We start from the raw sequence: 13100 nt of genomic DNA, 5'->3' as shown, positions 1-13100 counted from the left end.
CTCAAGGCATTTCATAATCAATTAACAGCTCAAGCACATCATCATTACAGAACATTTTGCAATAAACCATTAGGAATTAATGTAGACTGAGCTTTCCATCATCGCTAAACAAACCGCTACACAGCTAGGATCCATGCCAAGCAGGCTTTGAATTTTTTTAATGAAGATTATACATTCCCTGCAAGCATAGGATAAGTCCCTGTGCCAGGACTTTCTATTTGCCTCCTCCCCACCACCTGCAAATTTTTTTGTTTAACCATTTCTCTGTACTTTGGTGAGATTAACAGAATCCAGTGCTCTGTGCTGCATTAACTTCAATTCAGATATTTAGGACAAGATGGTTCATAGTAAATGCAATAGGAAGGAGTTATACTCCTGGATTGAAAATCAGTCCCTACAGCGATTTCATGTATTTCCGAAGTATTCCTTAACAAATCTGTGGGTAAAAATTCCAAATAAACTTTTGTTACCTCCTCACAAGTCTTGCTACTCCTATTTTTTCTGTTTAATAATTCTGGACATATCCCTACCTCCTCAGATTAAACATAGTGAAGAGGGAGACAGCACCTATGTAGGTTTTTCCAAGCTGTTGTCAGACCTAGAAATTAACTGCCTGGCCCTCACAGGTATTTTAGGGCAGCAGTAATGCAATTAGGCTCTTTATATTCCAGAGCTAATGTCTGGATCTAAAATTCAAGCTTGCACCTTAAACAGCTCCCTTGCCTGGGATGAGCAGGCTATTCCTTCTCCACCTGAAGTACTCTGCTTCCCCCACTGATCTGCCCAGCAACAGTTTGTCCCTTCGTATCTGCAGCAACAGTCTCGTGTAAGCATCGTGCTCTGAGATCAGCTGCAGCAATTTATGGTATGATTTACAAGGGAAAAAAAAAAAGCTGCTTCTTCAAAGATTCAGCTCTTCAGACATCTGACTTTTGGCCCCCACCTGACAGCATCACACAGGGTGTAACTTCTAAGCTGTTTAAGCGAGACATGTTTTTGTTTCACAAAGACAGCACACAGTCTATGATTAATCTTTTGCATGAGAGACATGGCAGTTTCCCCACTGTTATGCAAGACAATATGGTTTGATTGCTTCTGCCTCCTGTCAAGCCTCCAACTGGAAATGTGTATTACGAAATGAAGTACAGTAAAACAGATAAGAACATACTGAGGCAGTTAAAACAGTCCTGGAGTAATTAAGGATCTGTATCTGTACTAGAAACAAAATAAGCCCGCTGTTTGGTTTGATTAACACTGCAGGATTGTAAGGCTACCAGTGACACATCTCCATATGAAGTAGATGTGAGAGTCCAAGAGTTGTCCCAGTGGGAAGATGTGAGAGTCGAAGAGATGTACAAATTAGAAGATGAGAGATACCAAGAGCTGTCCCAGTGTATAGGTAAGAGATCCCAAGAACTGCCCTAATGGGGAGATGTGAGAGTCCAAGAGCTGTCCCAAAGGGAAGTCAGCAGACCAGAGGCTACAATTCTGGAAGTACAGGGGTTGCACACTGCAGGTTCCAGCCAGTTCCAGCTGATTCCAGCCTGTTCTGCTCTTGTCGAGTGTGGCCCTTTGTGATAGAGGAGTGGCCCAGCCACTCCATTACATCCCAACTTCACAACAGTGTCCTGCACACTCACAGGCTGTAACAGTGCCCTGCACACTTGCACACTGCCCTTAAAGCAGGAAAGTTTGACAGTAAAAGGTGCACACTGGGAATATTTGATTTATTTAAGGGTTTTAAAGAAAATTTCTCCCCCGAGCAGAAACAGGAAGAGAAAACTGTTCTTGCAGCAGCTATAGCAGCAAGTTATATAGTGACAGGTCACTATATTTTTGCTAATATGTATTGGATTGTTATTAGGCACTTAGAGCTGTGGCAAATGCAGCAACAACAAAGACTGAATGCTAGCAGCAGAAAAAATCTAGCAGCAACTGACTATATAAAACATGAGGAATTCCTCCTGTGCATGGCACATTAAAAGAAAAAGCCAAGAGCTCATTGTTTCCCTGCACCAAAAAAGATTACGTGCTGCCTAGAAGAGCAGTACTGAACTGCGACTTGTTCTTATTTATAGCGTATCATGCAACCCAATAAAAAAAATCAAACCAAACAACCTGCTCTGCTCCAGATGGCTCAGAACACAAGCAATGGAGTGAAACTTCCAGGCATCTGATCCATCAGTTCTGTTCTTTTGCCCTCAGCACCCTGTAACCTTATAGGGATTGGTCCCCTTCTGTGTCCAGCTGCACTTTTTACTCTCAAAAAGAGTCATTATTTCCTGAGTCTTTTGCAAATAATGGTTCCTCTTCTTTGGAGAAGAAATGCAGTATGTGCAGAACTGTTAAATTATACCCATAGCTGTGCAGTCTATGCAGTGTATGTGAAAAATGGGGAAAGGGTGGAAAAGTGGAAGCATAGAGTCCCATTGGCTTCAAATGGGATACATGACAATAAAGGGGAAAAAACCCCTTCAAGAAGATCAAGGAAAAATGATTGAAACTATTCTCTCCAAAAGATATACTCCTCTCTTTCTTTTCCCTCCTGCTAATCATGCCTTGTCCTGTATGCAGCCTCATCTCTCTTTCCAATGAGGGAGATACTCATGCAGCTCAAACTGAGAGTATTCTTACGATGTCTCCCAAAGTGAATGTATCAATTGACCCAACTTACCATCTGGAGATGGCTGTGCATGAGCCAGCCCCAGCTTTCTGAGCTGTCAGCTGAGTGATGCTCATTGCTGTCAAGCTCGGCAAAACCAGCCCGTTCCCAGTGGTCAGCTGCAGAGTGATGGAGCCGATGCAGACTTCCAGCAGTAGCTTTCCCAAAGAGCTGCTGCTTCATTCCCCTTGTGCCACAGCAAATGTGGGGGCTGCTCTACCCTCATTCCTTCTGCTTGATCAAAAACCAAACCACTGCAGCCATTATTTCTAAATAATGGCTAACTCCAAAGGAAGGCATACTAGTACCAGCCGTGATCTTGTGACCAGTGTACTGCTACCAAACTCCTTTGGATTAGGTTCAAGGCTGAGCTCTTCTGGGCCTGCTGGATGCTCCTGATAAGTGTTTTTATTAACAACTCACTGATAAGGATTCGAGTTTGAATGCAGCCCAGGACAGAAGTGCCCCAGTTACTTCATTTGTCTTAAAGGTTTAAGCTTGTTTTCCTATGGAAGTGCCATAATGTCAAAGTTACAGAGCACTCTGAATGTCTGTCCCACCATCTCTGCTGAAGCTGTTCCCCTCTATGTAGAATAATTGATATTCACAGGGACCTGAGAGAGCATGACTTGTGATTAAGGGGGGGACTAGAGAGGGAGCGGGGTTTCTTGTCTGTTCTCCAGGGAGTATATGAGCTTTAATTTACTAATTATGCTATGGAAAACTTAGGATGAATGCTAAGCAGACAATGCACAATGACACACACTTAAATTTGCCCATAACACTACGTGGAGATGAACAGCTGTGGCAGAGGAGCATCTTTACCACTCACTTCTCCTATGTAGATCACAATTGGATTCCAGTGCCTTTTGAAGGGATTTCAAACTGTGATCAGTGAGACAATCTGGGATAATCCACAATTTTGCAGGATCAAGTGCAACCCAAACAGGTGTAGTGCAGTGGAGCACCTTCTCTAACTACAAGTAAAGGGGAAGAACCAACATCTCCATGCTCCTTGGATGCATGTTCCATTGTTCCTGGGCAACAATGTCAGGATATGTTAAACTTCAGTAGGTTTCTAAGATGAAGTGAAACCTATTTAAAGTTGTTGGGGTGTTTTTTTTAGTGAGCTTAGCACTTAACACTTGGCAAAAAGAATTAATCCAGTCTCCAGAAACTAGAAGATTCTCATTGATTTCAGAGGGTCACAGATATAACTCCAACAATCGTAATTTTTAAGAACTGTTGATAAACTAGACTAGTCACACTTTTTAACATATTGTTTGGAAAGCACCCTTTCTACAGAAGTGGGGGGTTATGTGAAATTATCAATGTCAAAACAATTTCTATTAGTAAATAGTAAAAACCTTCCTCTTTCCATATTCTCCAAATTAGAAATGTTTAACCTCAAAATGGTTTGCCATTTAGTGATGAAACTCGTATAAAAAAATTAAATCAAAACAAAACATTTGGAATAGAGTAAGGTAAAACATGAGAAGTCATCTAGAAATTTTTTTTAATTTAAAAATTTAGTAGAGACAATTTTCACCCCACTCACCTCCCTGCCCCTTGAAACCTTTGTTCCACTTGGAATAAGGAAAACTTCTGTCCCACTGGGAATAAGAAAAGTTTATTTCACAGGCGTAAAAAAATATTTACTAGCTGTACCAAATAACCTACTGTGTCTCAGAGCTGTAAATATAGTTTGCAAATCTTGCATCTGTTTTTTGTTTACAGTGAGGGTAAGAAATCTGTGTAGGTAAGTCAGGTTTTCCATGACAACAGTGTGTACTTCTACATTTCTAGCTACTGGTGGTTCTTGAAAACACAAGAATAAAAGCAGAAAGAAAGAAAACCTTGAAAAAAACAATCCAGCAAGACTCTCAAAAGACAGAATTAGGTAATAATTAGGTAATGTATTGAGTAACTGAGCTTGTTCAAGTAGGTAATTGTATTAGCATTGACTCAGTGTAACCATCTCTCTTTCATAAATGAATGCTTTGCATGACTGGTTTTCTGTGCGTATAGATGCATTGGATTTTTTCTTGTTACTGAATTTTATAGGAAAAAAACCCAGCTACATAGATGGAGGTGAAGAGAACTAATCTCTAATATTTTGTATGAGAGGAAGTATCAAACATACGTAGCAGTGAATCCAAAAGTGACTAGAGATTATATAATACCTGCTAGGGTGTATAATCATGTTTATCTCCACTGGGAAAAGATCCAAAGCCAGAACTCCCAATCTGAAGCCATCAGGAATGAACTATTTCAAATACCCCCACCCCTGACTGTGGGCTTCTGTGTGGGTCCAGTTTCAAAATAGAATTTCATGCCCACCCCAGCTTGGTGAGATTGCTCCCGTAGTCCCTCATGCTGAGTAGCACCTACTCATGGAAGTTACCAGACTGAAGAAGAAGGGGATAAGAGTATCTCCCCTCTTCACTTCTCGCAACACTGAAAAAAAAAAGAAAAAAAAAAAAAAAAAAGAAGTGCAATATATATCTTTGCATTACAAGTACAGAACCTTGAGGGCAACAAAAAAGAAAAGTTATGAATTTGGCCTTTGGGATCCAAGTAACTGAATTATTAAGAATGTCCACAGATACAATATTAGATATTATATTCATGGATACAATGTGGAGAAAGACTTTGGAATTGAGCCCAGAAAGAACTGCTGATACAAGACAGTTCCTTATGCTTCTCCTAAAATCCCCAAGTCTGATATTAATAAATAAAAGGGGTTTGGGGCTGGAATTAAACCTGCATAGTTTTATGAGGAACAGGTCTTTACTGCCTAGTTCAATCTGCATGGCAGTATAACTCTCAGACTCGGCGCAAGCTTTCAAGAAATGTGGTAGTTGGGAAAGTCTCTACAGTCAAGTTACAAACTTCTTTTCAGTGGCAGGTCAACAGGAACCAAACATTCTCTTTTTATCATGTATGAAAATGTTTTATAGTGACATCATCAGTGATATTAGTGGAACCCATCTGCAGCCAGAATCTATTCCACTCCTCCACCCAAGTGTAAGTATAAACCCCCAACCCCTCCTTTCTGACAGAAACATATAAATTCACCTATGACTGATCTCCCTTCCTTAGGCCCAAAGCAGGGTTGTGAACAAGACATTCCAGCCAGCCAGTGTGAAATCTTCACCCTCTCTAGCCACCAGTCCATGCTATCCAGCATCTCACTTTTGATGGGTTTGGTGGAGGAAAAGATAGATAAAAGCACATCTGGCCAGTTTTGCCCAGGCAAGTGAGAGGGCGAGGAAGAGAAAACTTCCTAATCACTTCACGAAATCATCTGAAGTCCTGAGAGATGAAATTTAATTACACATCTTAGTGCAATGCAGAACTATAAGTACTATTAGCAAAGTAAGGACTATGAGCACAATTCTGCTCACTATGCCACGGTCCACAAAGAAAGGAAACTCTTCGCGGATTCATGGTTCCTGAAATCAAAAGGAGCTACAATGTTTCCAGCCCATAATCTCAGTACAGGGGCTGTAAATTTCTTATAGATGATTTAAGCATATTTTGTAAAAAAGATATCAACTCTTACTTTGAAAAAAGCAAAGTACAGTGATCCACCCCTTCCTTGTGAAAGCACCCTACTGTTTAATTATTCCCACAGATTGCACTTTATTTCAAGGTTGAATCTATCCCACTCTGCTTTTGCAATGTCATCAAATGTGAAGGCCCATCACAAAGAATTATAGTGACATACATTTATGTCAAAAAAGCACAGAACCCATCTTTACACTAAACTTGCTAAGCACAAAGCTGCATAATCGTGGTATGTGATTTTCTTATGTTATCTGGAGACACCCACACTCCCTTTAATTGTATTATTTTACTTCCAGAGTCACTGTAAGGTGATCAACAAGGAAGCAGGAGGAAGCAGAGGGCTCTGTTATGTGCCAGAGAGAATGAAGGGCAGGCTGTAAACAATATCTATGTGCCAAATGCTACTGAATCTTTCAACAGATCATTGAGCAGTCAACAGCTCTGGTCTGGAAATACACTGATTGTTTAGGGAAAAGTCCACAACCAAACTGGTCCTTTGGATATCTGTCTGCTATGATTTTGGAAAAACACAAAATAGCTCACAGCATTAGTACATTTATATACATAAGGGAAGTAAATTATCTGCTGGAATTCATGGAGATGCACATTAACTTTAAAAACTAAAGCTTTTTACACAGAAGTTCCTCCAAAACATTTTGTCCTCTAACATCAACAGCAACAGAAGAAGCTGATGGCTGGTGTGAGAATCTTAATTGAAGTGACAGCAAGACTTTGCCAGTTAAGTATATTTTTATGTCAAGAAGAAAAAATAGAAAATGTCAAGCTATACCTAAAAGTAACTACAAGCACGTAAGCTAATAAAATTAGTTTGCACTTCATTCTTTAAAAGTCTCAGCTCTTCCTGTAAATAGTCAACTTCCTCCGATTCCTAAAAGATCAATAAGAGTTGAAAGCATTTAGTAACTCGCAGGAAGTTGCTCAGCACTGCCCCATGGTGTTTAAAGTGCAGAGTTTGAGAGTCTGGCTGGTATGACAGGTTCTTCAGAGAGAGACATCTTCGAACAAAGAAGATCTTTTCTCAAGCGTAAGTCTTCGGGGATTCACTGTAAGTCACATAGCTGTTAACACATTCAGGTTGATTGAATGTGAGAATGTTATATGTAGACATCAACTTTCAAAATGGTTGTGATTGAGAGAGCTGCAGGTGTTGCTTTTGTAAATTTCATAGAGTTCAGTGCCAAAAGAGGACACAGCGTGAAAAATTATAAGCAGATCAACTAAAGCATTTTTTTCAATAGAATGTACAGAAGAAAGCCTTGTCACCATCTGTGACTTATCTCTCCACTTCTGTAAAACATGGTACAGATGTAACTGTCTAGTCTGACTTTTAGTCACAATATTTAGCTACCTGAAAGATAATGAGACACCATCTATTTCTCCTTGTTCAGTCTTCCCAGTTTTGGAACTGTGAGCCTTTGAAAACAGATGACATACTCAATTACTATCAAGTAAATTTTTTATCTGTCATTTTATCACTTGTGACAGTGGATGAAATGTAAAAAGACTAAACTTGCACTACAGAATTAGCCTGCAAAATATACTGGCGTGTATCCAACACACAAAATATAAATTATATCTCAGAAGTTTCTGAAAAATTGTTATGGTTTTCAGGTAAGATCAGCCTGTTCTGGTGATGACACATTTCTGTAATGTCTTTCAGAACGTTACATATCATGTTCTGCTTAAAAAGGAATTTTGAAGTCCAAGAGTTCTGCTGTGATCTGGAGTACTAGGGAAAAAGATAGTGTCTTAGCGTGTGTTAGTCTTAGCTTCAAATGTTTATAGATCAGATTTTCTCCTTTTATAAATCAATATAATTCAATGGAGCTATGCCAAGTTAACACCAGCAGATGAATTTAGTCTTTTGTTTTCTATCAAAACTCACATCTGCTTCTAAAGGTTATTTTAGGCTTTACGCTGGGCAAACTGTTGTGACTGTGAAAGTGTTATTCAGGTTTCAGAAAAAGGAGTTCTTCAGGATGGTGACACTGCAAACCAGCTTCTTCTACCTTGTCAGTATGACCCAGCTGTCTGTTTGAAGAGCTTTTTCCATAATTTGTAAAGTCAGAAGAAAGCACTGTTGATCATTTACTTTGGCTTTCTGTACGTATAGAAGTCATCATAATTTCTGGGCCCAAATCAGGAAAGCATCCTGTCTCAATTTAGACATTATTAATACTGACAATTTTTCAGGATGTATATTACTTTCCCTATTTATTTGCTTTCATGCTTTTAATCTCAGTGTGAAAATGTTGAGCTTTACCTTTAGTTGAACAGTCTATTCCTAGGATCTCGTTCCATACATGGTTACTTCCAGTCCACAGCTGCTCTGCTCCTTAAAGCACCTCTTTGATATACTTGTTCTAACACAGACTGAGCTCCAAAGATCTCCTCTCCAGAGGAGAGGGAGCATTATAGTCTCCGAGACAGTTCAGTGAGTGACATCTGTCATGAAGCAATCACTGAAACCACAGACTAAAGCCATGTGGATTTTTCATTTTTCTAAGACTACCAAACTACTTTCTAGTAATAACTAATGGTCACTTGTGTTCCGAGGTAGCTGCTGAGCTAGAAAAGAAGGCATTCATTACCCATCACCTCAGGTACCACTGTTACCAGGACATAAAAATTTCTTACCTTTCAGTACTGAGATTACTCAGTTTGTCTTTGACTTCAGTGGCAACAGAGAAATATCATAAGATGGAATTAATCTCACCCTGCTTTAAATGTCTAAATCTGATCTACTTCTTATGTGCTTTTTATAGACAGAAAAAAATAAATAGGCACTTTCATGGCACCTCTGTCCCACACAAAGCTTGACAGATCTGAGTGTTAGAGGTAACTGTGAGATTTCCGTGTTGAATCTCATGAGAGAAAGAAGACTCCAATGATAACATTTAGGGGAAGTCTCACAGGAGATTGATATGAACAGAAAATACAGAAAACAAGAATGCAGAGTATATCTAAAGCAAATGTGGAACCAAAAAGAAGTCAGAAAGGCAAAGGAGTTCTTGGAAGGCAAAGACACCAGCAAAACCCAGGGGTGCAGCAGCACAGAAGTGGAAAGTATCTGTGCTGTGGCTCTGCCACTCGTTGGAGAAAAAGTCCAAAACTGCCAGAGACTGTAAAAATCACAAATCCAAAGAGTCTTGGCAAACAATGTTTGTTTCTTACTGTCACAACATATTTTGCCAATTGGGAAGGATATAATCTGTAAGGTTTTTCCACTGTAAGTTCTCACAGAAGGAAATAATATTCAAGCGAAAGGGCCCTGTAAATCTACAGGTATATGAACCCATTCAATTATATTTTGTATCTGAATTTGTAAGGAACACCACAGTTACTGCACTTCAGTTGCACTTCATGTGTGATTTTTTTTCTTGTTCTCTCCATACATGCACATATGTAAAACCATAAGTATTTATTAAAAGACTAAGCTGCTACTGTCACAGAAGTAGGATACAACAAAAGGACAAAACACTGAATTTGGCAATAGCACTTCCCATGCTTTTGCAGTACTGCATAAAATAAATCTATAAATTCTGAGCAGGTTTAGGGGGAGATTACTGCACACTGATAGCTCAAACTGAAGAGATTTTTTTTTTTTCTACCTTAAGAATAAATAACAAAGATTATAATCCTGACAGCAGATTTTTACACCTATATCCAAGGACATGTAGGTTTATTAAAGAACAGTGCAATGTCTTAAAATGTGAACCAAACCTTTTACTGAGCTTTACTGCAGACTCCACTGCTGCAATCAATACTCCGAACAGCCCTATTTTTCTTGGACAAAAGACATACATATATCCGATATTTGAGGAAGCCAGATGAATAAATCAATAGCTAAACAAAAATGTACTTAATCATATCTGTTCTGGACAGATGCAGGTTGGAAAACCTATATGGCCCATGTACTGTCTTCTGCTTAAAGCTTAGAAAGGAATCTATGTTTCCTAAATGGCAACATCCTGTTGCTGGGCATCTCTGAAGCTGGAGTGATCATAGCAGCAAGTAACTGTGTGCCTGCCAGCATTAGACAGATCTACTGCTCACACTTAAGTTTAGGCAGAGTTTGTTGTTGGAGTACTTTAGCATACATATATAACTTAATAACCAACAAATTACGAACTTTGTAAGTTTAACAGCTTTCCTGGAATATGTAGCAAAGATTCACACATTCACTTTAACCTTAAATCGACTTGGCTGCATTTTCTTACTTAGAGTCAGCCCAAGGAGGAATTTAATATACACACATAATTTATCTTTCCCTGATGGTTTTAAGCGGCGACCATTATTGGACATTTCTCATGGCACTGCAAGTGATCATTAAACATACATAATAGCCCTACTAAATGAGTAGATAGCTCTAATGCCAACATTTTTCGTGTTCGAAGGTACATTTGTGCATAGAGTGGCTGCTATGCTTAAAGGTGCCCCTTTACTTGACATTACATAATAAAGCCCTTTGAGAAAACCACAGTGCGAGAGATGTTTTAGAAAAACACAATTTTATTTCTTCTCTGCTTTAGCCCTAAGCGGTTCAGCATTATTCGAGCATCAGCAACAGCACTTCTTTACGACTTCAAAGTCAGATCCTAGCCTCAAATTGGCAGTGCACCTCGAGATTAAAACTCTGCCCATCACTCTGAGAAATGGGTGTTTTCAGCAGAAAGAAAAGCAACAGAGGTAACAACATGACAGTCTAAGACCACTCAGTTAGAAGGTATATTAAGGTTACACTAAGGTGCCTGTCAGGAACACTCTCACAGGAAACACTTTAAGAAAAGGCATAAGGAAAAGGATGAAACCATTAAGCTTGGAAAGAGTTCTGTAGTTGTTATTAACCTGGAAGAAGGGCAAGATTCCTCCCAACCAACCTTTTCAGCAGAAAGCTGTGTGTCAGGTGCACTGCAACCACTGCAAGCCCAAGAAATACTTTTTATTCTCAAAATGTGTAATCCCGACAGGAAGAAAACACAAATAGATGTCTGAGGTCTTCTATTTTCGACCATTTACAGCTACTGTTTGTTTAGGAACGCGGTGAGAGGTCTGTGCTCCGCAGTAAGAAAGCCGTGTCTCTGTGACAGAGTCAGCCTAAGCCACGGGAAGCAGCGGCAGGAGTTTTGGGGTGTCGCTGATGCAGAGAGAACAGCAGCTCAGGCTGTGTGCCACAGGGCTCCTCAGCACACCCAGTCCTCCCGCTCTGCCCAGCCAGCCCCTGTTCCCGGTGGACGTGGAGCCTGCCCTCCATTTTTATTTTCGGCCCATTATGGCAGAGTTTGATCAACTCAACAGGCGCTTCCGTCCTGCTGGTACGCTAAAAAAAAAAAAAAAAAAAAAAAAAGGAACTACTGTCCTGATCCCACCTATTTTGGCGTTCTCCTTTTCAGCCTCTGTCCCCCGTCCTGCACGACCGCCGGGCCGGCACCTGAGCGGGCCGGGCGCGCCGCACACAGCCCCCGGCCCGCGGGGCTGGGGCCGGGCTCCCCGGGGCGTCGGGGCCGGGCGCGGCTCGGGCCGGCGGTCCCCGGGCGGGCGGCAGAGGGCGCCCCGCGTTCCGCAGAGCGGGGCCGGGAGGAGCCTCCGGCGCGGCCGGGGAGGGACGGAGGGAGGGCCGGAGCTGCCACGTCCTCGGCGGCGAGCGGCGGGCGGGGAGCGCAGCTCGCGCCTCAGCCCCACGTGTGGCGGCGGAGCGGGGAAGTTGCCGGCGGCCGGCGCTGCGGACCCTGCTCCTCTCCCGCCGCTGCCCGGCCCTTCCCGTCCCTCAGGAGAACGCAACTCCAAGTAAGGGCGCGCGGCGGCCCCGCTCCCGCCCGCTGTCCCGGGGGAGGCCGGTGGGTGCGGGAGGCTCTGGGAAGGGGGCAGTGGGGAGCGCTGTGACGGGGCACGGGGCGAGCCCGCGGTGTCCCGGGGGAGCCGCAGGGCTGCGGGATCGGCTCCCGGGCGGGACAACTTCCTGCGGACTTGGGCTCCGAGCGCTCCGTCCCGCGGCCGGGGCGCCGCGGATAAGCCCGGAAAGTTTGGGAAGGCGGAGGGCGGGCGGGGAGCCGGGAGCCGGCCGGGATCGGCGGCGGGCGGGCGGGCGGGCGGGAGCCGCCGGCGGACCGCGCTGCCGGGGCTGGGTGGCAGCCCCCGGGAAGCTCTGCTGAGACGCTGGCGAGGAAAGTAACTGCTCCAAAGACTCACAGAAGACTTTCCGGGTTTGTGTGTTGTTGCTTTTTCTTTTTTTAATCTACTTGGTTTTGGTTCCCAGTCGCGAGTACAGTTGTGCCGGGAAACGACGAGACCTATGTTTAAGCAGCCTGTTGGAACAAAAAAATATCTCAGGAAAGCATTAAAGGTGACCCAAGAAAGAATGAAAACGATCTGTTCTGAATGTAAAAACATGGGGTTCGTCTGTCTTTTAAAGCACCGTGCCTTTATTTGTGCGTGTTTTGTCCCTGTGATGAGGTGTCATGAGTTCGGTGCATAGTTTTGTGGTTGTCCTTATTGTTGGTTACCTTAAATTTATTTTCTGCTGTATTTCTAAACCGGTTATAGTTCAAACCTTTCTCTTATTTTGTCTAATGTTTTAAATGTTCTCGTGTCAGAGTGATTTCTATTCTGTGGTTCCTATCCTGCCTAAAATTTGTATAATATTTTTATCGGTCTGTGGGGTGGTGCCACCCTGGGTCGAACCTCTAGGGCTTTCTGTGTTTTTCTCAATTTTGAAAATTTGATTGTCAGTTATTTTTAGCTTTGTTCAGAATTTCCTCCTTCAAATGAACTAGAGTCTTACAGGAATTCCCCGATGCTCTGTTGAAAAAAAGTGAAATGAGTTTCTCATTGGTACATTTTTAATAAC

At 42.1% G+C, this 13100-nt stretch overlaps 2 protein-coding genes across 6 annotated transcripts in view; one reads left to right on the top strand and one right to left on the bottom strand.

Annotated features, from left to right (window-relative positions):
* The window catches only part of CEP295 (centrosomal protein 295), a 68228-nt gene extending 56516 nt beyond the window's left edge, over window positions 1-11712 (bottom strand). Inside the window, exon 1 of the mRNA XM_042023698.1 lies at window positions 11623-11712. The gene's annotated coding sequence lies outside the window, so the exon portion shown is untranslated. The remainder of the gene's footprint in view (window positions 1-11622) is intronic.
* Window positions 11713-11918: 206 nt separating this feature from the next.
* SMCO4 (single-pass membrane protein with coiled-coil domains 4) overlaps window positions 11919-13100 on the top strand; it is a 29205-nt gene continuing 28023 nt past the window's right edge. The window contains exons 1-2 of one of the 5 annotated variants that reach the window (XM_042023687.1): window positions 11967-12040; window positions 12510-12596. In XM_042023687.1, coding sequence (XP_041879621.1) covers window positions 12546-12596 — 51 coding nt within the window. In that variant the 5' untranslated portion in view covers window positions 11967-12040; window positions 12510-12545. Of the gene's footprint in view, window positions 12041-12070; window positions 12091-12376; window positions 12457-12509; window positions 12597-13100 lie in introns of those variants that run through there. The other 4 variants (XM_042023688.1, XM_042023689.1, XM_042023692.1 and 1 more) reach the window with 4 other exon arrangements.

This window comes from Corvus kubaryi, unplaced genomic scaffold (genome assembly GCF_017639235.1).
Source record: "Corvus kubaryi isolate FWS band 111438036 unplaced genomic scaffold, C.kubaryi_AGA036_p1.0 37256, whole genome shotgun sequence".
Classification (NCBI taxonomy): Eukaryota; Metazoa; Chordata; class Aves; order Passeriformes; family Corvidae; genus Corvus; species Corvus kubaryi.
Note: the sequence above shows the minus strand (reverse complement) of the source record. Positions and strands in the feature narration are given on the sequence as shown.